Source organism: Filicampus tigris, chromosome 11 (genome assembly GCF_054856515.1).
Source record: "Filicampus tigris isolate MCC_2025a chromosome 11, RoL_Ftig_1.0, whole genome shotgun sequence".
Lineage (NCBI taxonomy): Eukaryota > Metazoa > Chordata > Actinopteri > Syngnathiformes > Syngnathidae > Filicampus > Filicampus tigris.
The window spans coordinates 22,429,152-22,454,535 of record NC_141227.1 but is presented as its reverse complement, the minus strand read 5'-3'; the positions used below and the strand labels follow the sequence as shown (position 1 = coordinate 22,454,535).

Sequence of the window (25,384 nt, the reverse complement as noted above, 5' to 3'; positions counted from 1 at the left end):
AGCTGGACATAGGCGTCGGGCCAAAACCTCCTAAGTCACGTTTTGGTGAATTTCATATTTTTCCAAAATCTTTACTACTGGTCATTTACACATCATTGACCAATTTAAAGTGTTGAAAATGGCTTGCTCTCTTTCACAATGCTATGGTTGAACAAGCTTGCCATTTTTGTGGTTACTTTTTTGGAGGTACAAGGTTTTGGCCTGACGCCAGCATACAGTAAAGCCGCCATATCTACTCACATGTAAATGGGCAATATCATTTTAGCATGGATACATCGAAGTAACACTGCACAACCTGTGATTGAGGGACTCGTTTATGACTTCGAAGCACAAATGAATACGTTTGATTATAAAATACGTGGATCAAATTAAACCAGACATTAAACAGCAAAAAGCGCTGCGTTGCAATGAGATTAGCATAATATGGCTACAGTATTCAAGCTAACAGTCTTGAGGGCTAGTAGGCACATTTATTATCATTTTTTTTACACACAAATTAAACTTTGACATCAAACTGGGAAGAAATATGTTTTCATGAACAACTGATTTATTCTGTAAGAAAAAGAGATGTGACAGCCGACAAGAGGGAAGAAAGGCTGCTAGTCAGTGATGATGCATGCTGATGTTGTCTACAGTTGTTAGTGTCTCCAGATGAAGAACACACACTTAAACAATTTACTTTTTTTTTTTTTTGTGTAAATGAGTACAAATTTACTTTGTGATTAAAAAAAAAAATTAGATGCACCGGACAGTAATTGGGAGCTTGGGCCCCTGTTAAAACACAAGAAACCTTTATTGGTCCCACTATGGTCTGCATTAAGAACCATATTAACATTAGCATAAGGCCCTGTAAACTCTTGAAATCACTGCATGCTTCTCCTTTTGGTTTGGTTCTGTCAAATGTTTGGCGATTGAATCAGCGGTATTGACAAAATGGTCCGGTTTTGTTTATTTGTGTCTTTGTTGGTGCAAAAGGATGCTACATGTATCCGCTGGGGTCCAGTTAAAGTGTTGGTGTTAAAACCAGAGCCCTTGATAACGAGAACATTGACAATTTGTACGAGTTGTGTTGAAAATCATCTCACAAACCAAGTAGTTATGAATAAGAAGCAGTGGTCTATGTCAACTGGCCCTAACCACTGGGTAATTTGGCACTGTTACAGAGAGACGGAGACAATATTTCAGGGCAATTTGGCAGCTTTACAGAGATACAGAAAAAAAAATTGCTCATGAGATCATGAGAGACTTAAAGTACCTGTAGTATTTTTAAAATCAGGGGATCCGCATGTGCCTCTGTACACATATCAAACCGCTCTCATGTGATGCGGTTAAAAAGGTAAGCCCACAAGCTACCAAAAATCAGTAAATAAAACAACAGCAAACATTTTTAGAGCGCTTCTTTGGAATGGGGAAAAGGCCAAATGATGACGAAGAGCCTACAACTTCTAAGAAAAAAAGACTGCGGTATTCTAGAGCCAATTTAAGCTGCCCTACTTAAAATACGTGTTAGTGATTGTGGCAACAGGCTTTGGAAGAATTTCACCCCTGGACCCAAAAACGTTTGACAGCCCCTGCTCTATGGAAGAGAACATTTTCAAGGTTTATCTTACAATGTTGACGAGCGTCATCTCGCACATACGGTACATGCTTCACTCCAGATGGAAGTTGTATTGTATCGTATTGAATAACCCACGGGTGACGACTGCGTCACACGCTCGTAGAAGCGCTAGTTCGCAATGGCTTTATTATTGTGCTGTACACTTGGGACCGTGGAAAAAAAATCCAAAATTGGTCCGAATGTTAAGTAATCTAGTATGGATATGCTCATTTCCCACATATTGCTGTCACTATTCACAAATTCACGCATTTCAGTTTTTTATGTGGAACCTATCCACATCTATTCACTGAAAAATGTACAATTTGAATGTTTGTCTTAAACACCCTAAGATGCTGCCAAAGCCATGTCTAAATGGAAAAGTCGGCAAGTATGAGCTTGTATGCTGGGAAGTAATTTACAGCAAAACTATTGCAGGGCCTTCTTTTCTAAACAAAACCATCAGTAAAACAAGAAATTTAGACAGTTAGCTTTAGCCAGCTAGCCTGACTACACTGCTACTTGACTCCCGGCGAGAAAATTAACGTTTCAGTTTCTCCTTTGTGTTTGTTGCTTATTATAGTGACTGTGACCAATTTTGATGCCATTTCATGCTGTCTTCCTATTGGTTGACAGATTGGTTGGGTCACAGCCAATGTTGCCCCAAAAATGTCATCCATCAGTGTCGCCATTTGGTGCTAAAAGTTGCTGAATGTTAAATAGAACATTACATAGATTACACAATAACTGGCATTAGTCAAATTGACCAGCTATCTAAAAAAAATCTGTTTAATTAAGTGAAATGTGTTTGTAAAAAAAGGTCTGGTTTATCGTGTTCCCCCGCTAGGACATGCCATAAAAAGTGAAAATTTGCTCGTTTAACTCCCCTAAAAGGGTTCTCCGGCCAAAATGGTGGCAAAGTATCACTTTTTTTCTAAATAAAGCTCCTCAGCTTGCTTCGGTGTACTTCCTAGGCACAAAAATGTCACAAGATGGCGCATATTACCCTGACCTGAGCACAAAAACAGCAAATACAATACAGTGGTCGCAACCAATCTTCGTTACACCTGTCTCGCTGTCTATGGCATGTACAACCACCCTTTTTGAGCAACAATCGGTGGTTGTTGTCTTATACAATTGTGCATCTTTGATCTTAGTCCAAATCGTTGTTCTTTTCCTAAGAAAGTTTTAAACCACCAGTATATGTTGTTCGTGTTAGCCATGGTGTTACTGACTTAAAAGGACGTTTTGCTCTGTGCTTGTGTATAATAGCTTCATCTTAAAAATAGCTGTTCCTGGGGTCCAGTTAAAACTATAACTAGACTATTGTGTTTCCACCACAACATGGAGGAGAGTCTTTAAATGAGATCCACATTTCACCTGGATAGGAGAGTTGGTTTAGTCCGTAAACTCCCAGGAGAAAACGTTTCTCTTTGTTGCGTTTCAGTCCGCCAAAAGTGTAGAAAGTCCGTAAAACCCTCACAGTTTGTGTTAAACTCAAGTGACAGCAGAGGGCAGCGCTGGCGAAAGGTCCAAAAGAGTCGTCCTACGAGATCTGGCTGATCCCCGACTGCCGCCTGTCGGCGTCGACGTCCCTCTCCGATTGGTACTTAGAAAGATCACATGGCAGGAGGGGGAGGGGCCGCCCCTGCTCGGCCACCACCGCCTCGTACGGGGGCGCCGCCTCCAACGGGAAGGAGATCGATGCGATGCGCTGATGCTCCGAGGGCGGCGAGGCGGAACTGGCGGAACTGGGACCCCCGTCAGAGTCCTGACGGGGGTCCCATAGCGAGTAAGGTGGGGGGTCGTCTGTTGGTATGTAGATGTGAGTGCAACCGGGGCCCACGCATTCATCGTAACTGTGGAGAAGAAGAGGAACAGTATAAGTGATGACGGAGGTTTTGGCCTTATTCTTGAAATTCAAAAGTGTGTAAAATTCAGTTTTCTGTATTATTTTTCTTGCTCTCCCCACGCTTACTTTCCATTTCTACAGGTGACAATCTAATCAGGCATGAATGGACTCTTTCCACGTCACGTCTTTTGCGGATAGTATAGTTTACCCTTCGCCGGTTTGGCAAACTATGATAGCCATGTAGTCATGCGCCGTTTCTCGATTTGCGTTCTGTTCTTACATCCTTGTGATCTTGTCAAACGTCATCAGTCGCGGCCCAAGTACTGCTCCAAGCGAAAGTACGAATACCCGGAATATAGGGAGTACCCGGATTTCGTTCTTGTCAGCTAGCTTAAACCAAGGATGCATTGGTGAAATACTTGTAAAGACTTGTCAAACAAAATTTCCCAAGATGCATTTGGTGCTTCTTTCACGGTAATACGAGGTGGGGGGGGAGTTAACAAGTACACAGCCGTTCAAATTTACAAAGAGACTCATGTTCTTAGGAAGAAGGTTCTTGGGTACGTTCTAGCAAGTCCGTTCTTGGCGAGTTTGTACTCTGCTTTCTGCATATGAGAAACGGACATAGTCTTGAGTAAACAGCTGAGCCTTAACAAATATGGTGGGTTTTGAGGGCTGATTTGAATGAATCCAGGGTCGGGGTGTCGTGGATCACGCAGGGGAAGGAGGTCCAAAGCGACAAGGCCGCAATCAAGGCTCTGTCCCCAAAGTTGCGATCGGTCACGTTTATGGTCTTGAGTTGCAAATTGGCGAGAGGGATTGTTTTCCGAGGTGGCGTAACACTCAAGAGTCCCAGTAGAACCGCTCTCTAGTTTCCCGAGTGGCTGCTCATCCCACCCCGCAAGAAAGGTGACATGTTACAATTCCGCCAAGTGCGAATGGAAGATTTTGTGGCCGAGTCACAAATGTTGCGTTTATCCAGTGGCTCGTCGCATGTCGCCGGGATCCAAACACGAGAATCTGTGCTGACAAACCTCCCTCGAAGCACTATAGAAAAAAAAATAACTTACTAACTAACGCGAATGTCAGCAAGTGGCATTTCTGATGGGGGGGAAAAAAAAAAAAAAGAGTTTACCGTAGCTCGAGGCAGATGTTGTTAAATGGGTTACTTTCGAGAAACTGACAAGCACAAAGCCGCTGGGAAACAAAAGACAATCGGTGCTAAATAGACACTCGCTTTTTGGGTCACTTCGGTCCAGGAAACGTAAATGTTGACGGTAACCACGGGAACTGAAGAAGCGCTGCGTTACCATAAAGCCGACCTCACAAGTTCCCATCACAAACTGTCCTACTTCACTCACTCGTTAAAGTAAAAATACGATTAAAGAGGCGTTTTGAAATGTGACGACGCTTCTCATGTGACTGAGAAGGGACCTCGGTTTCGGCCTCGGGCGGGACTCAAGCAACCAAAATCATTCAATGTCACATTGCGGAACAACAGCCGCCACTTCAAAAACAAATCAGAATCGTTCGTAGTTTAATTGCTATTATAGCCCCATAATTGGCTATATGCTAACACTCAACTTTGGAGAAAAATGGATTCGTTCGTGATTTCCTTGGACAGCCGTAATGTTCGGCATCATTACAGCATTACCGTATAAATGCATACAGAGCGAGGACCTCTGCCATGCTTCGGTTGCCGCGTTGGATGGGACGCGCCTTTACCATTCAACATATGGTGTGTGCGTGCGTGTGTGCGCGTGTCGGAAGTGGCGAGTTGACATTCTCTGTAGCTGTGCTGTGTCTGTCAGCCGTCTGTAACACACACACACACACCATATCTTCTCCTTATGCATTTTTCTTTACTTTTGTTTTTTATTTCCCTTTCCCCCATTTCCTTGATTTCCCTCCCACACAAACACGCACCCGCAGGGAGCAGAAAGACGGGTGTATTTGAATTATTAAAGTTGCCAATTAAACCAGCTGACATTTACATCAAACACACCATGACTTGGCCTTTTTAGACGCGCGCGCGCGCGCACACACACACCCCGGCGCGCGCACAGACTCATCCAAAGGTCAGCAAAAGCGGAAGCATGGCTTTCTCATAAATGAACCGGCACAAAGGAGGTCAGTCAGTCAGCGCAGGAGGACACTTTGAGATTTGACGGAAATGGCAAATGGGGGACTTTGCACTATTTTTAATGACAGTGGAAATAAAAAAAAAAGAAGTACAATACCGTAATAATCATGCACGGAAAATGAAATGGAAAAAGACGCTCACCCTGGTGGAGAGTCGGGGTACAGGTGGTTGACTTGTGACAGACTGTAAGAGTCAAAGTCCAAGCCGGGTGGAAAGTCTTCCAAGCACGTTGACCTCAGTTCTCCGACAGAACCTCCGAAGGAGTAACCATCTGGACCTACGATGACGCATGCAAATGAGGGTTTCAAGCCAAAAGTTGGGCTTTCAAGTCGGCTTTCAAATCGGGTTTACAATTTCAAATGATGGTTTTTTTAAATTAGGGTTGAAAGTTGTGAGCCTTGCTGATGGCTTAAAAAAAAAAAAAGGGGTTAGAAGTCAAGGTTAGGCTTTCAATTTAGGGTCTTTGTCTGAAAGTAGCTTTCAAGCCTGGGTCAGGGTTTGAAGGTAGGGCTTCAAGTTAGCGTTCAAACCTGGTATGAGGTCTCAAATTAGGGATTTAAGTGCGTGTTAGGGTCTGAAACAAAAGATGGTAGCTCCAATTTAGGATTTGAGTCCAAGGTTAACGTTTGAAACAAGCGTTTAGGGTTCGAATGGAGTGTTGTGCCCGTACGGACCGTAACTGGCTGTCAGGTGAGGGTTCCTCAGCCGGCTGTCTTTGCGCAGGCTGCCCACGATGATGGTGACGCAGGAGAGGAAGAGCACCAGGCCTATGACGATACCGGCCACCACCAGCGGAGACACCAGGAGAGACGCCTCGCCCCCAGACTCGCGCTCGCTCCTGCAGTCCGGGTACTCCCCATGGCTCTGGTTCGAGCTCACTGACGGGAGGCGGAGGGCAGAACCTTGTTCAGTAGAGTGCAACTCAACACTTCAAACGCAACCGTCTTCCCTTTTTTGTACCGATGAAGACTCACACGCGCCGGGCCCGTCGGTGCCGGTGTGGTTGGCGCAGCTGGCTCATAAAGCGCTCTTGAAAATTGCAGAAGTGCCTTTGTTGGGTTGATTGAGACTTGAAACGGTTTTTGTTTACGTAAACAAGCCTGTTAGGATGCTGTGGCCGTTGGCCATGTAGCGGTTCTGGTTAGCTGACTTGGGCGGAGCTGGCGCCGGCGTCCCAATACTTTTGTCTACATGATATGTTAAAAGTGCTGCAGTGCGAGCAGCACGGAGTCCAAAGCTGCGTGCCAAGCGGCGCGGTGCGAGGAGGGAGAGAGAAAGAGAGAGAGAGAGAGCGCAGCGTGGCGGGATGTCATGTTACGTAACAGCTTTATTCTCCCGCACACACTATCGCACACACTACAGACGCCTTATTCTCCCTCCTCTTCCTCCCTTGCCGTCTTCCCGAGCCTCATCATTCCCCCGGGGGACTTACTCCACTTCAGCGTGTGACAGATAATTAGAGCTACACTTTACACACTATACACACACTACGCACACGCTACACACATCTTATCCTTCTCAGCCGTTTAATGTCTCATTGCTATATATTTTTTATTTTTTTCCTCGGGCTTGTCTGTCTTCATCTTCCTTGCAGTGCCGTCACTCTCTCCTTGGGGAGTGTGTGCGTGCTAATGCTAATATTTGTAGCACTTAGTTCAACATGTGCTCATATTAATGTAGTGTGTGATGTGTAATGCATCCAACCACCGGAGGGGTTACTCCACCTACTACAATAGTTGTACAGTATCCCCGTATAGTGTTTATGCTATGATACGTGGCAGGATTGATCTTTTTGAACAAAACGTTTGTTTTTGTTTTTTGGCGGCAGGCTTTTTACCCTTTCCAGCACGGCGGTCACTACAGCGGACAGCGATTTTAAAAGTTGCTTTCGTCTATATAAATTCATCTTAAAAAAATCTTTGCATTCTAAATCATATCATCAAATCACGGTTAAATTATAAAACAGTAGACCAGCGATTCTCAACTAGTGTGCCGTGGCACATTAGTGTACCGTGAGAGACCATCAGGGAAATTATACATGTCAATTATTTTGACAAAAATATATATTTTCAAATAAAAAAACAAAACAGTTTTGTTAATTTATTCATGCCAACCACGCAAAGCAGAACAATAAAATGTTCTCCCACTAGATGACAGAAGGTACATAATGACCTGATATAGCAACTTTGTGGCGTGCCGTGAGATTTTTACCGATGTGAAATATGTGCCTTGGCTCAATGAAGGTTGAGAAACACTTCAATAGACGACCGATAAAAACATCATGCTGAGAACAAGCATTCTTACAAAAAAAAAAAAAAATTCCACCCACATTTTTAAATATGCGACTATCATAAAAATCATGTTTCTAACCATAAAAATAGTTTGCAGATGTTTATATGTTTTGGTGGCCCATTTGTGTAAATCTAGCAAGGAATCGTTAGCAGAGAGCACACGACCATCGCTCGTCTGGCGTCCCGGACAACAACGTCTCGGGAACGCTTTGTGGCAAGAGAACATTTCCCTCATGGCTGTGAAAGCAACACGACGGCAGACGACACAATTGCCCACGCCGAGACGAGACACCACAGACCAAGTCACGTCACGTCACGCGCTCGGACATTAGATCGCAGTTGTCGGGTTTTGTATCTGAGCGGGCAAATAATAAAACAAACACATTTAAAAATATTTGATTGAGACAGAGCAAGAGCAATGGATAAGACAAAATATTGTACGCGCACGTACTGAGCCCTCTGTGTTTAAAATAAACAACTCCTGTTTTTTTCCAAAGCAACAAACTTAGCATCTTACAAAACGAACCTCCAGCTGTGGCTTTCTGTAGGCGTAAAAAGCAGGATTAAAGCGGATATGACATTGAATTCATCTTGATCGTTTGAAATACTGCCCGTTTCTTCTTTGAGATTTACACCGTGTAAAGAGATAGTGTGCCACCATCTAGTGGCTGACAGTGGAATTACACCTGAAATAACCCGTAGGCAGAACAATAATGTGATAAAACTATATTTGAAAAAAAATCTGTCAACTCGTGGGACCGCGAATCTGGAACCTGCGACGGAGGGGGCTTTACCGTTCATACTGTAGTATTTGTGTGTCGGATGTGTGCCTTTAACTCATTCATTGCCATCCAGTTTTTCAAGGGGAGTTCCCCACATTGTCAGACATTTTAGAGCATGTTGACTGATCTCTCAAGAAGCGCAGAATATTGTGTTCAGTGACAATAGAAGCAGCAAAACAAACAGTAGACTTTATGTTGTTTGGGTGTTGTTGTTTTTTTGTGTGAAAAGAAACAAGTCAAGCACAACACTACTGACTGATGAGACTGCGGGTTTTGAATATTTTGTGTGTTGTTTTTTATTTTTGTTTTGTTTGGGTGTGTTTGTTTGACTTGCACATCTCTAGAGGTGGAAGCCTGATCAGCAGGGAGCTTTAGTGACAAGCCGTCACAGTCACTTACTCGTCTTGTTCCTTCACAACACGTCACCGCGTGGCACTCGCGCACTCAGCGACAAACCGGCCGCTATGTTGCGCAGGACAATAACAAGCTGCAGCACAGCAACGACGCCGGCCCGGTCGCTCATCGGTGAAAATCTCATCGATGTTGCTTGAAAAATTCATGCCAATTTTTGGACAGCCGAGTGCAACGTGGTCCGCTTGGCGAACTGATCTCAATTTTCAGGTCAAACGTTTCGGAAGAGTCCAAAAATGCAGAGGGATTGATGTGAAGCACTTCTCAGAAACAGTGCTTCGATGCCTTCGATTAATGTGAAATGGCCTGAGAATTGAACGGAGAGAACATATTGTTGACAAAAATGTGTTTCCAGCTAGCTTGAACAAGTAACTTAGTTACTTTACCGATGACTTGACTTTATAAGTAACATAATTAAGTTGCTGATTACTTGATATTAAAAGTAACGAAGTTAGATTGCAAGTTACTTTATTAGTTACATTGAACAGATGTCGACAACAACTAAATTGAGCTTGAATGCGTTGCGATCAACACGTTTTTGTTGTTGTTGTTTTTTACATACTGGTCCGTTTTTGAAGCTAGATAACACTTTGTCAACAGCACAGTGTGCCACATGCTTTCGTGTTTTCTTTAGCTGACACGAATTCAAAATATGGACTGGAATTCAACCTTGACAACGCGACTCTCTCTGCTTCCTCCATTGTTGTTTTTCATGTGGTTAAACGTGACATGTCGCATACGTGACGTCACGGCGCGAACGCAAATTGTGAACACCCAGAATGCTTTACCTCCAGCTGTAAAACACTGTAGTTCCCCTTTCTTAGGTGTTCTATAATTTACAATGGTTTGCTGTGTCTCTTTGTCTTGGAATGGTGTCTCCTCCTGTATTTTATTATTTGCTAATTGTTAGTTTGAGAACGTGATTGAGAAATATGTCATTCCGATTCAAGTGTTGTCAATGTCACTCAGTTCTACGCGCGAGAGGTAGTTCACGGCAGAGGTGGGCATCGTCAGTCCCTCACTCACAAGTTCCCGTCAGTATTTCAGGCCGACTCACAGAACATTGTGTTAATCCCGCTTTGATCGATCCATAAACATCGCTCCTTTCATCAGGATGGGCCGGACGAGGTCGAATGGTCACAAGGATTGAAGCCAGATTGGCTGTACCGCTTTAAATCCGTCCACGATTGCTCGATTAAGAACTTGATCGGTGGAGAAAATAGGTGTATATGTTCTACCAAGTTGGGTTTGCACTCGTCTGGTCCATCTGAGACCGCCTGGTGGGACTCGGGATGCGAGGCGCGATGCGTTTTTTTTTTTTTTTTTTTTTTTCCTTTTCATTAGCGGTCCGCTCGTGTGGCGAAGGATATCTCACCTTCCTCAGCGCGTCACAACACCCGCCTGCTTTTTCTTTCTCACCTCACGGAAAACAGCTGCTCCGGCTATTTATGGTTCTTTATTAATTGAATGGGGGCACTTCCAGTGGTACCTTGGTTTACGAGTTTAATTTGTTTCTGTGACCAAGCTGGTAAGGTTAGGCTTAGTTAAGAACAGTTTTAATAAAGGCAGTCTTTTTTTTACCTGACATATTTAACTATTAACGTAGTCATGGCAAAACTCAACATTTATAATGTACTTTTTTTTAATTTAATACATTTTTAATTAAAAAAATAAATAAATATAACAATTAAATTTGGGGACATCCTGTAGTCACACAATCCAGTGGGGCTTATCTCTTTCCTTCCTCCGTTGATATGCTTTTTTCAGGGCCGATACCGATTATTAGTCGTCAAGGAGGCTGATAACCGATATTTCGAGCCGATATTCATTTTCAGTGAAAAGGAAAATATTGGCATCAAAAGAAAAATGTACTCTTAACTTTGTTGTAACGTCTTTAAGCATGTTTATTGAACAATGTTTCGGGTTTGCAAAAGGGTGATTTTTTTTTTTTTTTTTTTTTTTTAAATCATTATTACAAGAAATGTTTAACTGTTAAACCTTCACATATCTTTGTTTTGATATCCACAGTTTTAAATTGTTTTTATGATTGGCCAGCAAAGTTAAAAAAAAAAAAAAAAAGGCCGATGCCGATATTCGTCAAAAAGCCAAATATCGGTGCCTATAATCGGCCCGGCTGGTAATCGGTCTCTCCCTAATGTTTATGTAATATGGTATGGACTCGTGAGTCGTCAACACACAGGTAATTTGGAACATCTTCCAAATTTCATGCGACAAGAAAAATCACGAAAATTGTTGGTGAACATTTTGCGAACATTTGCGACATGGAACGAACTCTGACGTGAGCGCAACATTCGTCCCAGACATCCCATTAACGTGAACATTTCCAAAATGACAAAATCGGACAGACGTGTTTTCCGCAGGACGGCGACAATATTCTTTTCTGATATTCCCGCAGTAAATGTAGTCTGACTCTTGACAGGAAAAAGCAACGCGTATGCCTGGTTGTTACTGGAAAATGTGTACATTTAGGAGTATAGCATTACTAAGTAAACACGTTTCCGCCATCTCTGGTTATGAATGAGCAACATGGCCACACCAAAGACAAAACCTTCACTCTTATTTATAACACACAAGCTGCGGGCGTCCAAATGACAAATGAGATTTTCCCAACTCTGTATCGGCTTCTTTTACATGCAGTATAATTGTATCTTTATTTGTTGTTCCCCGCTTTGCTCACCCCTGTCTCGCTTTTTCTCAGAAACGTTATGTGGGCGATAACGAGCGTCCAGAAAGCGGCGGCGGGGATGATCAAATAGAAGAGGAAAGGGGAGGAAGAGGCCACATATTTAATCGTGTTAACGCGCCACCATAACATCTGTTTGTGTTCAACACACAAACACGCATTAGCCGTTCGTACGTCAGCGGAACAGTCCAACTGCAGTGCTGTCAACAGCTGATCTGTCTGTCCCAAGTCGACATTTACCCTTTGTTTCTCTTCCCCCCCCCCCCTCCTTTTATTATTCCGCCGTTCCAAGTCACCTCCCTCCGTTTACGCGTCTCCCTTTCCCCTTGAGAGCGCTGCCGCTCTCCCCTGACGCCCTTTTAGCTTGCCAGCTAGCTGGAGACAGGACACGTTGTCAGGGAGGGCGCGCAGGCGGGAACATGATGTCAACATGCCAAAGGTTGGAGGGCAGACAGGGAAGCTATAAAAACGGAACAAAATTGCACCCAATTACTCTACTGCCACAATTGTCGTGTTTGATTATTTCTATGTAATTGATTTGATTTGACCCTCAAACGCAAATCCCAACCGCTCAACGTTTCCTTCGGCATCAATAAAGTATCAACCTAACCCTAGTCCAACCCAACCCTGAGAGTCTCATGATGAGTTCAAAGACGAGGAATTAAACATGGATTATAAAACGAAATATATAAATATGGTAATGATAATAAAATAAATAGTAGTTTTTATGTTAGTACACTGTAACAAAAAAAAGTTGGGTGAGCTCATAATTTCAAGGCAACAAACTTTGATAAAATTTTACGTTGGGCAAGCCAACAATATTTATAATATTTTTGAAGTTGTGACAATTGGTGTTCCCACATTTCACAACAAATAAATCAATTACAGAACTAATTGTTCCTTGTATTATCCCCCAACTTTAAGATGTAAGTAAAAACATGCTTGAGTTACGTTTTTTACAATTGGCCGGATTAATCAGATGGTCGATTTAATCGGATGATATTGGCACTTTTAAAATCGTTAAAAGTCTGCCTTTTTTCCGCACATATTAACACATTAGGACATAAGATAAAGATAATGACATTCAAACATTCCCCCCTATTTTTTTCTCTGTCGTAAAGTTCATCAAATACGAAAAGACAAAGTATTGTAAAACAGTCAAATGTTCTGGCTGTAATTCATATCTTTATTGTCGTGTTAAAGGTGAAGTCAACGCAAACATTTTTTTTTCAAGAAAATGTTCTATGCAAGCCCACTAGTTGAAACAGGGCATTCTGATTAATTTTGCGTTTGTAGAATATAAATTAAGCAGCAAAATGCACTCGTTTTTAGCCGTCTGTGGGGGCGGCCATTTTGTCTATTGTCGACTGAAAATGACATCACAGCTGCTCACAACGACCAATAACGGCTGACCTGTTTTCTGAATCTGAGCCATGATTGGTCGTTGCGAGCAGTTGTCATGTCATTTTCAGTCGACAGAAGACAAAATGGCCGCCCCCACAGATGGCTGAAAACGAGTGCCTTTTGCTGCTTAATTTATATTCCACAAACGCAAAATTAATCAGAATGCCGTGTTTGGGTTGACTTCCCCAGAAAATAAGTTATTTTAATCACTATATATATTTAGTTTTTAATAATCGTCCGACCAACCGGTGATCGGTATTTCATTCTGCCAAACATTACAATTGGAATCCGCCTCAAAAAGTCACATTTTCCTATCCTTGTTTTTCTCGCACAGTCTCAAACAGAGGCGGAACAGCCTTGCCATTCTGAAACCTCCCCGCATACACATACATATGCACACGGCTCATATCCATTTAGATAGATGTAAGCCAGCCAACCTTATAGACGCAGACGCTCGGATGGCCACATCAAACCTAAAAAAAAAAAAAAAAAAAAGCGCTGTTAAAAGCACTTTTTTTTTTTTTTCCCGCGGCCATTTCCATAAAGCGCGGCGATGCGGTGATTGATAGCTGGCGCGAGGCGAGGCGTGGCGAGGCGAGGCGTGGCGTGGCGGCACGGCGCTGATGGATAAATGATGTGAGCAGCCAGGGGGAACACACGCAGATTCCATTTCAGATCTGCCCGCATCACAGCGGTGCACCCCCACGCCCGCCGTATGTAGATTGGCTTGAGCCTTTATCTTCTTGCCACTGATAGCACACATATATGCGTATAGACACACACACGCGCGCGCGCACACGCACTGGTATTTGCCTTCATATTTAATGCAAAGTGTACAAGTGGACATACTTTGTAGTTGTCTTTTAAAGACGAGGAACCATACGGGGGAACTTTAAACGGACTTCAAGGCCGGTTTTGCAAAGAAAAATGTGTTATTTAATAATAATAATAATAAAAAAAAAAAAAGAATTATAATAAGTCTTTGTTCACCTATCTATGCCAGCTGCATATAGTGACAGGCAGAACAATTGAATGTTTTGCCATTAGATTGAAGAAAGTGCATTGAAAATGTCAATTTGACAAGATTTGCCAATTTGTCTTACATCGCACAAAGAACTTGGATGATCAGATGACGGGGCTGGAGAAATTCAGTTTCATGTGTCGGATGGGTAAAAAAAAGAAAAAATCCTTTTTGGGGAGCGCTAGTGCGATATCGCCTCAAGAAAATCTGGCCAAAAACGCTTTCAAATTAAAGTAAAAGTATATAAATCGATTCTTTCTCAACAAATCTACTTGAGCCTTTGGTTTCGTCTGCAACGCCTCCGATTGGCTGACAAGTTTTTCGTTCAACAATAAGCTGCAATGGGCCAAATTTCCGACATGTCAAAATGAATGTGACCTGTCTAAACCTCGACTCAAATAGCACAAACGGAACATGATGCGTGAGAAGAGCAGTGTGGGCAGTCAATGGTATACTTTCAATTCTTTTTTTTTTTTTTTTTTTTTTTAGTGTGAATTTGCTTGTTATGGAGGATTTTAGAGCTGTGCGCCTTCAATATTTTTTTTTGTTTTTTTTTCTTAAAGAAAATTCCACCGAGATGACAACCGTTTGTCACATTGCTAATGAAAACAGAACAAGTCACGTCTTCCTGCGATTGATTTCGTGCTGAATGTGTAGCTTTGTGAGTAAATTGAGACAAGGTCATCATTATTTCAGTGTGAAAGTCTTAAGCCTAACCCAAATGCTAACCCTCAGCTAGCCCATCCCCTCTTCCAAAAACCGTCGACGTAATCCACCCTGGTAGGCAGCGATGTTGCTTGCATTGACATTGGCATCAAATGCTGCAAAGTAGTGTAAACACGTTGCTCTTTCGCCACAAAGCAGCGCCGTGCAAAATGTCAACCTTAGCCATTGGAAGTGTCTTATCTGCGCCCAGCAAGCCAGCCCTGAGCTTTTTATCCATCTCTTGCTTTGGCTCCCTTTGGGGAAGCACGCCCCAGGTGCCGGGAGGGACGGGGGACGGGTGGCGGGGGGGGGGGGGGGGGGGGGTTATCCGCATAAAGAGTCAGCCGGGGATGTGAATAATAGATCAGAGAAGGAAGGGAAGAAGGACGAGGTAGCGAGTGAAAGAGATTTAAAGGGCACCAAGGAAGGGCGGGACGTGTCCGTCCGTCCGTCTGTCTGTCCCCCCCCCCCGCGTCTCGCGGACGCCTCCGCCGTGGTCAGGACGTGTTGCGTAAGCATGGGATTCATCTTTTATTGAGGTGTCTATAAATACTGTCCGATGCTCTCTTGGGTTTAAAAGCTCAACCTCTGATCTGGTTATAAATCAAGGGACAAGATAGCCACCAAACAAGACACTTTTCCTCTGGGAAGAAAGTATTTTGATGCGCTTTTGTTTCCTTCGAAAAACATATTTCTGTTAAGTTGTTAGTTTATAAATGACACTATTATAGAGTGCTATTTTTCTTGGTAATAAAACACATTAAAAACATTTTTGTTATTTTTGGGCTGCAGCTGGAACAGATTAACGGCATTTACATTCATTTCAATAGGCAAGGACGATTTGAGATACGATTGGGGAAGTGTGGAATGAATTAAACACCACTGTATACTTACATTATACTCATATGCGTGTCAGTTCACACGTTTACATTTTTCCCAAATTTACAAAACTTTATAAAAATGAAAAACAAACAAAACATTGCATATTGTATTTGATGGAAAAATAAATTTACTCCATTTTAGAATAAGATTGTCAAATATCAAAATTTAAATGTGTGCTGTGAATTATTGGGTTGAAGAAAAAAAAAAGAGGTATTTGGATCACTGGATCAAAAACCTAATAAAATGGCTAATTGGAAAGTAGTCATTTTATTTTTCTCTGGGCTGCAAAACGACCACATACACGCCAGCGTCCTCGTACTTCCGGTGCAGATTTGATCTGAGTGTCATTGCTTTTGAAGGGTCATTTTGTAAAATGAGTTTGAAATTATGCTGAAGTAATTCTCAGTATACTAATATAGACAGTCTCCTTTTTTTTTTTTCATTTTGGAAGTCAGTGTTGCCAACTTTGTGACTTTTCAAAAGCCTCTAAGCGACTCTTTCTCAAAAAATAGCAACTAGCAACAAATCTATTGACATTTTGTGGTATCATTGGAGACTTGTGGTGACTCTCAGACAGGAAATGTTCATGCCTCTGCCTCCAGACTGCAAATAAATGTTGCTTGTGTGAAACCACTGGGATGAATTTAACAATAGCCCCCCCACACCATAAGGCAAATTTTTCATAAAATGTCCCAGTCCAGGGAACCAGCAGAGGCGCTGTCGAGTCGCCGTCTAAAGACGCTAGCTTCGGGAACACAAGGTGAAAACATTCCGATAAAAACAATGTTGAAAGAAACGATTAGAATTGATTTCTAAGAATTTAGAGTCACTAAAGAAAGGAACAACATGACATCAACTATGACCTAGATCCAACAGGAAGCGTTTCTTACTCATTCCTGACACTGGAGAGTTGAGCATATTCGGGGAAAAATATCAAATCATCAATTTTCCATCGTAATGAATGCGTACGACAAGGGTAGGATTTTTCCATCCGAACAGAGCTGGGAAATCAATTGAAACGGTGAGAAGGGCACAACACGTCATGAGAAATAAAACAAGTCTTCTGGCTCATTTGGAAGTAGTATTCTTGCGAAGCAAACTTTCAGTTTTTTATACAAATATGAAGAAAGGTGTAAGGAACAACACTAAAGTTGTGAATTTCGGACTTTACAGCGAAACAGTAAGAAGATGACGTGACGCGCATGGAATCAAAAGCAACAAGATGAAAACAGAATTGTTATTTTCGTCTACCTCTCATTCACAATTTTACTGCTACGACTAATAATAATACAAATTATAGAGTCATTATAAAATAATAAAATATATTTAATCTAAATATAAAAAGTGAATAATTTTTTAACGACAGAATACATGACAAATAAATAATCAATATTCACAATTTTAATAATACTTACATTAATAAATAAAAATGATACAATTTGTTTAGATGAAAATAATTGTACTACTTAAATTATAAAGCTTAACAGCAAAATGATTTACGACATTATTTTTCTACCCGGTTAATTATTAAATAATTACAAATGACTGATTTTAGTGAAATTGAAACTGTGAATAAATGAAGGCAAATGGGGAAGACATTTAAAACAATTATGAAAAAGACAAAACGACACAATTCCAAGGCTAGCATTTCAACACCATGAAAATGGTAAAATACTCTTAAGTTGCTGGTCCCTCCTTGAAATGTACTTTTTGAAACATTTAAGTTCTCATTTTCATTATTTCTCCTGCATCTACATTATTCAATTATCAACTTAACCATAGCCATTCATTTGCATGCTACGTAAGTCCCCGCCCACTCACGGCCATGCTTTGAATAGTCGTCCTACAAACAATCGGGACTGTTTTCCCCCTCGTCGTCTGCCGTGAACACGTTGTAACTATGAACGACCCCGTTTTTGTTATCGGATGCGTGACCCGAACATGTAAACATTTCAATTCCAAAAGTCACGTAATTGCTATTACAAACGGCCGAGTGAAATCATCAGCAGCAGCAGCAGCAGCAGCTCTGCTTACCTGAGCAGATCAATTTCATCAGCATCAACTCGTGTTCACAGTGTTTCCTCCCGGCGCATCTCAACAGGCAGGAAGCCAACTTCAACTGCTCGCCGACGCACGCTGACGCCGCTAGTGCTCCTATTGCCGCAAACGCCGCTGCCCGGGCGGGATGGAGCGAGCGAGCGAGCGAGCAGTCAAAGGAACGAGAGAGCCAGAGAGAAAGAAGGGAAAGGAAAACGTCAAAACAATCACCGCGGAGCACGTAGATGGACAAACATGATGACGGCAGGGAGTGAAGGAGTGAAGAAGGCGTGCGGCATCCCAGCCTTCTGTTTATAAAGCCTCAGGCGCTGTGCGTGCGTGCGTGCGTGCGTGCGCGTGTGTGTGTGCGCGCAATTCTGCATGCTCTTGTCTTTGCATGCTAGCGCGGCACAATTTAAATGTGGAAATTGCAGAGTGGCTCACAATACAATACAGCGATTTCATCATTAACTCATTCACTGTCACTGACGTATTTATTTGTCTTTTCGTTCAATCCCAGGAATTTATTTATGTATTTTTTTTTTTCTATTTTTTTTTCCAACCTTAGGGTAAAAGAGGGTCTGAAAATGTCTGGCCGTGAATGAGTTAATTATGCACGAGCGCCTTGAGACACACTTGTATCTTAAATCATCTTTCCCTATTGAAATGAGTGGAAGTGACATTAATTTGTTCCAATTTACGAAAACATTTTTGTAACGTGTGTTTTTGGGTAAGGAAAATAGCACTGCATAATATGTTTTGCAAACATACAGTATTGATATAATTCAAAAGAATTAGGAGGATTGTGAGGATTGTTCTTGTCTACGTGTGTTGCTCACCGTTTGTGTTCAATTATCCATTGCTTAAAGAGTCGACATAATTGAAGAGCGGATGCAAACATTATGGATATATTGGAAGAAAAACATGTACGATATTGATGTCACAGAAGATACGATATCCTTGCGCCATCTAAGCATTTCCAATATCAACGTGACGGAAGAACACAAAACGATATTGCTGTAATACGAACACGATACAGCATTTGCATGATGGCAAATATCGACAATATCACCCCGAAGATTCGATATCATTGCAATGCAAAAAGTGCGTGATGATCAATACGCGAGAAGACAAACCATGTCTGATATCTAACCGATTAAAGCAGCGATACAATATTGCGATACCAATAATATTTTGATACAGCCTTTGTCTAATAATAACAACGCCGTGTCCGATATCTACTGGATGTAATGAAAGAAATTGTGAATCCGGCGATTGTGTTGCAATCAATCAATTGTAAGAAAGCCTCTACCACATTTAGTACTTTTTTGTAACTGAAGAAACAAAATCATATCACTGCGTTACCATTATTGAGAAGGGACAATAAAAGCATAGCAAATCAGATCATATAAAACAATATCATCCATTGTGATATCAGCATGTGTCCGTGTGTGTGTGTGTGTGTGTGTGTGTGTGAGTGCGGATGTGAATGTGTCTCCATTGCTTTCTTGTTGGAACATGGCCAGGGGCTTTAAGTGTTCCCATCAATAAGAGAAACACACACACAACACTTAGGCAAGTCATACATTTCATTAACAGTCCAGAGGCTTATATAACAACATGGAGACATTCTCGGTAGCAAGTCTTCACGGAGCAGATTTCCAATTACCCCTTGGGGGGGAGTGGGCCGGGGGAGAATAATTGGGGGGGCGGAGCGAGACAACAAACGGCGTCATTGTCAAGTGCAGCTCAGACCAGTCACAATGCTAAGAGGCGACCAAAAAAAATAAGATAACGTCAAAGACGACTCCTTCTCATGTTCATATCGTGGAATTTGCCTCCCTTGCCAAGTGCCGCCGGGGAATATTGCTGGCAGGCCGCTGAAGTTTACAGAAGGCTGCGGTTATGTTCCACCGACGGAAATGAGGAGTGTTTAGCGCAAAGGATGCGCATTGGCCGCTTGACAAATGTTGGGCAAAAATATTGAGACAGCTTCTCGCGGCCAGCAAGGCCATACGCGGAGCGAGGACTTTGTAGAGTGGCCGCTGGAAGAATATCGAAATTCAGTCCGCTCCACTTGGCAAAATGTCCATCATGATGGTCCAAAACGTCTCAAGAAGTCACGCAGCAAGTCGGGTGTTTTGCTTTGGATTTGCCTGTCCTTTGCCTTTTCTTGTCTTTTGACCATTTCCACGGGTCCCACCAAAACAAATTTCGACTATTGGAATATTTTTCAAAATTCAACCCGCGAAGCCAGTTTGACTCAGTAACATCAAATTTGGTAGACATTTCTATTAGTATGAGTAGGCCCACGTAAAAGTGGCAGAAAAGACAGGAAGTCGGCCATTTTGCTTTGAAATGCCCATCTGACGGTCTTCAAAGATGAAGTGGATTTTTTTTTTTTTTACATTCGGCCCCCGAAGCTAGTTTCACACGACACAAAATTTGGCCGGCTTGTCAATCATGAGTAGACCCACCAAAAAGTCTCAAAAAGCCATGTTTGTAAAGACACAGGAAGTCTGCCAATTTATTCCCAAGCAGTCACGTGAAGGTCAACTTGCCATGTCTGGCAGCTGAAGCCGTTTTTGCTCAGAAACAGAATTTCACAAAAAAGTCTCAAGAAGCCATGCCCCAGAAAACACGTCAAGTTTGCCTTTTTTGCTTGGAAGTGGCCATTTTCAGCTCTTTTGGTCCATTGCCAGGGTTCTCCAACTGGAATATTTTCACCATTCAGCCCCGGTTGCCAGTTGGAGTCAATAACATGAAATTTGGTGGGTCTGGTCATCATGAGTAGAAAAAGGTCTCAGGAACTAATAGCTCAAAAGAGACACGTGAAATCATCTGCCATTTTGCTTTAAGTGGCTAGCCGAGGCTCATTTTTGATCATTCGCAGGATCATTCAAAGGCAAAGTCGTAAATACATAATTTTGAAAATTCAGCCGCCGAAGCTTATTTCACTTAGCGACATGAAATTTGGTTGACATGCCCACAACAAAAGTCTCAGGAAACCATGCCCCGATTAAGGAAGTCTTTTTGCCTTTAAAGTTTGCCTTTAAGTGACCATTTCCGTCTCTTTCTGTCATTTAGTACAAAGAGTAGTCGGGGAAATTAATTCTGCGAATCTATCCTGAGTAGAGCCACAAAAAAAAAAAAAAAAAAAAAAAAAGTCCCAAGAAGCTATGTCTAAAAAGACCCAGGAAGTCTGCCATTTTGACTTTCCAGCGGCCATTCGAGTCCTGACGCTTCTCTTGTTTGCACCTCAACGCGATCACGGCGACGTGTTCTTTTCCCCATTTCATCTCCGCACTCAATCCCATCACAGTGATGAGATGAGACGTCATGTTGTGTTTCCTCTTGCTCAGGAAGTACGGTCCATGCAGCCCGTTCGGCACAGTGTGCACAGGTGCATTGCGTGCGTCCGTGCGTGTGCGCGTGTGCGTGTGTCCGAGCGAGCGAGAGAGCGAGCGAGAGAGAGAGACATGCATTCTGCTTACTTATTACATAACCGTCCCAGCCAACACTGACAGATATTACAGACAACACACTCTGGCAGTTACACCCAAATGTGTGTGTGTGCGCGCGTGTGTGACTTGTCTGGTTTTCCAAGTTCAACAATGCAAATAATATCTTTGTTGCTCCACAAAGCTAAAATCTCCCAGGGATTATAGTCCCTAAAATGATAATAGAGCAACAGCCCTATTTATACTGATATTACGTAATGTTTCCTTGGAGTGCATGTTGTGTGGTCCACTTTGAGAGGCAGTTTTCACTTTGCTCTGTTGAGGCGAGAACTGTTTGGATTCTGAGGGCTAGAAGGCCCAATTTATCGTTGATGTCACTGGTCGTCAACGGCATATTTTAATCACGGATGGATGTGGATGCGTCCCTAAATGTGTTTTTAACACTGATTTTAAAAATGTTTTTGTTTTTTTTCCTAGATTTTTCCTATATTTTCTTTTTGTTTTGTTTATAGGTTTGACCTATAAAAGCTTGCGCGATACAAATTTGAGCGTGCGGTGTAATTTATAGCGACAACAGGAACAATTCCACCTGTCGCTGAACCTCGCCTTTAATTCGTAAATATTACTAATATATTGCCATATGACACATTATCCTATTGTGAAAACCTGAAAAAAAAAAAAAAACCAGCGCAGATTCAGAATCAGCACAAAAAAAAAAAAAAAATCATCTCGAAAAGTTTACTTGCATCTCTGATTAAAAGATTTAGTAAAACATTGTTGACTAGTATATTTTCATGCAACTTTTCTTGCCTAATTTCTCTTGACTCATAATGACCAAAGAGTAGTTTCATGAAATCGCTGAGCTCAAATGTCAGATTATTAGACACGGGCTCATCTGCGGCGTCGATGCCAAAGCGCGAACATGGTAGTTGGACGCGCTGCTATTTTGCCTCCGGTTAGCTGCCGATGCTAAGCGGATGCTAAAGGAGGAAGCAGCAGACAGGAAAGGACACAAAAGGGAATGGGGTCCGTCCTGAAGGTTTAACAAACATCACTCCATCATGTGCCAGGTCTTCCCAATGTGTGTGCGCTTGCTCATCCGTCTCCCCCCCCAGATCCCCCTGACAGTCCATTAGGAGCGCACGTCCCCCTCATCCGTTCACCGCGACAGGCCGAATTATCTCCAAACGGGGTCGGAAGGGCGCAAAGGCCGTGACGGCGAGGGTCCGCGGGGAAGTGAGGAGGTCAGCGCTCCAAGCCACTGGCATCACTTTTAATGTGCCCTGTCACCTTTTCTTTATCAAAGTTGATCAAATCCATCCAGCTGTCTTTGTCACGGCTTGGCAACAGCCAGCAATGAATTCAGACCCGACTAGCTTGCTGACTAAATGGGCTGCACTAGAAATGAACATTTTGTTAAAAAAAAAAAAAAGGTCGTTTGCTTGCTTCTGTTAAACAGAAATGAGATGGGCCCGCGCTATTCCATTGCATCGATATTAGCCGACCACACAACGGCGAAAATGAACCGATTGGTTGGCTTTTCAATTAGTTTTGCTTAGGGCTGTGCAATTCATCGAAATTCAGTTACAATTACGATTATTACACTCCACCATTGCAAAAGCGGCATAATCGCGAAAAGTGATTATTAAAATTCATTCATATCCAACGCACTGTTTGTTGACACATTACTTGAATTTTATTTGCACCTTTTTTTTAATATTTTATAATAGATTTTATCAGTTTGTTTGGTCCAAAAATATTGATTGTTTCGTTTGAATAATCGTGATTTCAATTATTACCCAAATAATCATGATTCATATTTTTCTCATAATCGAGCAGCCCTGGTTTTGCTTATTTGCTGATTGCGACCGTTTTTCCAAACTGCAACCCATTTAAGCAACAAATGAGATGGGCCTCTCCTGCTCTTCGTGTGTCAAGACATACAGCCACTGGAAAATGCGGTGCCATATAGCGTGGCGAGTTCAGACCCAACTAGTTGATAAATGGGCTACTTCAGAAAAAAATGACAGTGTATTCTGTTTGCTATTCCTTTTTTTTTTTTTTTTTTTTTTTTTTACAGCAGCAACCCATTTATCATAAACGGTCCTCCGCTGTCCGTGCCTCCTTGCATCGATAATCGACTGAAACTGAAAAACAAAAGTAAGATGTTTTTTTTTTAATGTCATAATATGTACTATGTTTTTTTTTTTTTCTCAAGACAGCAACCCTTTTAGGCAACAAGCCAAATAAGCCTTTGCTTTGGGTGCCATTTTACAGCTACGATGCTGTAAATGAATATTTGGTACCCGGGGGCTCTTTTTCATTGGCTTTGCGACAAAGAGCCAGCGAGTGAACTCTTGTGTTTTGCGTGTATCGCTGACATTTCCACTTGAACAGCTCAAAGGCCACTTAGCGAAAAAGAGAGATTTCATTCGGCGATGGGGGAAGGGAGGCCCACGCGCACTCCGACAATGCCAATCGGTTTTAAAAGCGCTTGGCGAAATTCCCGCCAAAGCGTCCGGCGGCGTCTGTGCCAGGCCCGCAAACGTCAGCGTACTTTGCTGCGCCAACAGGAGACTTTAGTTTGCAAAGTGTGTGGGAGGAAGAGGAGAGCAGCTGCCTGAGCCAAAAATCACTACAACACGCCTACGATACGCCAGCGTGCGTTTGTGTGTGAGTGGTTGCGTGTATATGTGTTTAGTTTCCTCTCATTTCACCATTGCATATTATTTATTTATTTATTTATTTATTTTACTCCTTGGTTTGCCCTTTAATTTATTTTTAAGAATGTAACTCACCGTTTTTAAGAAGTGCAACTACTGTACGTATTGTTTAATCCACGATTTGTATGTGTGCCTTTCAGGGGCGGGGCCTAGCGAGTGACACCCGGAGCTGGAGTGGAATTGGCCAGTTGGTGTGAGCGTGAGTTGTGGCCTGCAGCAGCTCCTTGTGAGTGTTCTCATTTTGTTTTTACAGGTATGTGCCTGACTGACTTTTGATTTTTTTTTTTTTTTGTTCCGCAGAGTTTTTCAAAATCTCCCAAAAACATCTGGATTCTTTGTTGCTAAGTTTGGTGCAAACATCCTTTTTTACTTTAACTAAAACTGGGGCAGGACAAGGCGGAGGAAGCAGAAGCAAAGAAAAAAAAAAGGCAGGAAAAGACTATTAGAACTGCTGAACTTTATTAAGTGTGAATCAACGGCATTTCAGAAGTTCTGACTCCCATTCAACATTAACTTAAACATGATTGGTTCATTCTGAACACAGCCACATCCCATTTATGAGGGTGTGCTACTTTTGCAACTCCATTACTTCAGTTGTCAATTTTTTTTTTCTTCCCCTCTCTGAAAGATTTCAAACAAAAACAAGCAAGTTATAGTTCACGTTAATGTTTTCAAATGGTTTATCGCTGTCTCATTTTTTTTTATGTCACAAAATCCCGCCATTTCAACAGGGGTGTGTAGACTTTTGGTGAACATTGTACCAGGGGACAAAATACATCCCTTAAAAAAAAAAAATGTTTTTAAATCCCCTTCCAAATAGTTGCTCATACAAACATGCAAAGTTGCTTTGTGTTTTTGCACTCATTTCCACATGCGATTCACGCTCTGATGACATCACGTGACGAATGTGACATTGACACATTCACACACGCGCGCGCGCCACACACGCATAGAGCCGTGCTTACCTGCAGCAACGTAGACGTCAGGGCGGCCACTCATCAGCTTGTGCGCGCGTGTGCGTAAGGTCACATCAAGACGGACGCCGCCACGTGAGGCTGGTTCCCGCCTCCCGGGACGTGGCCCACCTCCTCAGAATAGCCTCCTTGGCGCTCAAACCGGCTCCTCTTCCTCCTTTGTCTTTTTCACGTCGAGCGTGGCACGGCGCTCGTCGCCGCCCTCCTCCTCGTCCTTCTTCTTCTTCTTCTTCTTCTTGGCGTGTCCTTCCCTGCAAGATAGTCCACCTCAGCATCATCAGTATCCCGGCAGCATCCTCTCCTTCATCCTCCTCCTCCTCCTCCTCATTCTCGTATAGTCCAGTGGCGCCCTCCAGTGGTGGCAGTTTGAACCCCAGCGTGTTGCAGGTCACAAAGTTGT

The 25,384-nt window shown here is 42.5% G+C and overlaps 2 protein-coding genes across 14 annotated transcripts in view; one reads left to right on the top strand and one right to left on the bottom strand.

The window, feature by feature from the left end:
• Positions 1 to 25,384, top strand: part of LOC147140176 (arylsulfatase I) — a 38,559-nt gene that overhangs the window by 994 nt on the left and 12,181 nt on the right. For 4 of the 13 annotated variants that reach the window (XM_086045419.1, XM_086045416.1, XM_086045418.1 and 1 more), the window contains exon 2: positions 24,151 to 24,236. The gene's annotated coding sequence lies outside the window, so the exon portion shown is untranslated. Of the gene's footprint in view, positions 1 to 6,312; positions 6,439 to 24,150; positions 24,264 to 24,310; positions 25,372 to 25,384 lie in introns of all 13 variants that reach the window. The other 9 variants (XR_015088693.1, XR_015088694.1, XM_086045413.1 and 6 more) reach the window with 6 other exon arrangements.
• On the bottom strand, positions 299 to 25,280 carry bean1 (brain expressed, associated with NEDD4, 1). The gene is made up of 5 exons (XM_086045437.1): positions 24,976 to 25,280; positions 17,824 to 17,961; positions 6,264 to 6,467; positions 5,731 to 5,866; positions 299 to 3,453 (listed from the first exon to the last, which is right to left on the bottom strand). Exons 1-5 carry the CDS (start codon positions 25,007 to 25,009, stop codon positions 3,141 to 3,143), a joined length of 825 nt encoding a protein of 274 aa, XP_085901563.1. The 5' UTR covers positions 25,010 to 25,280; the 3' UTR covers positions 299 to 3,140.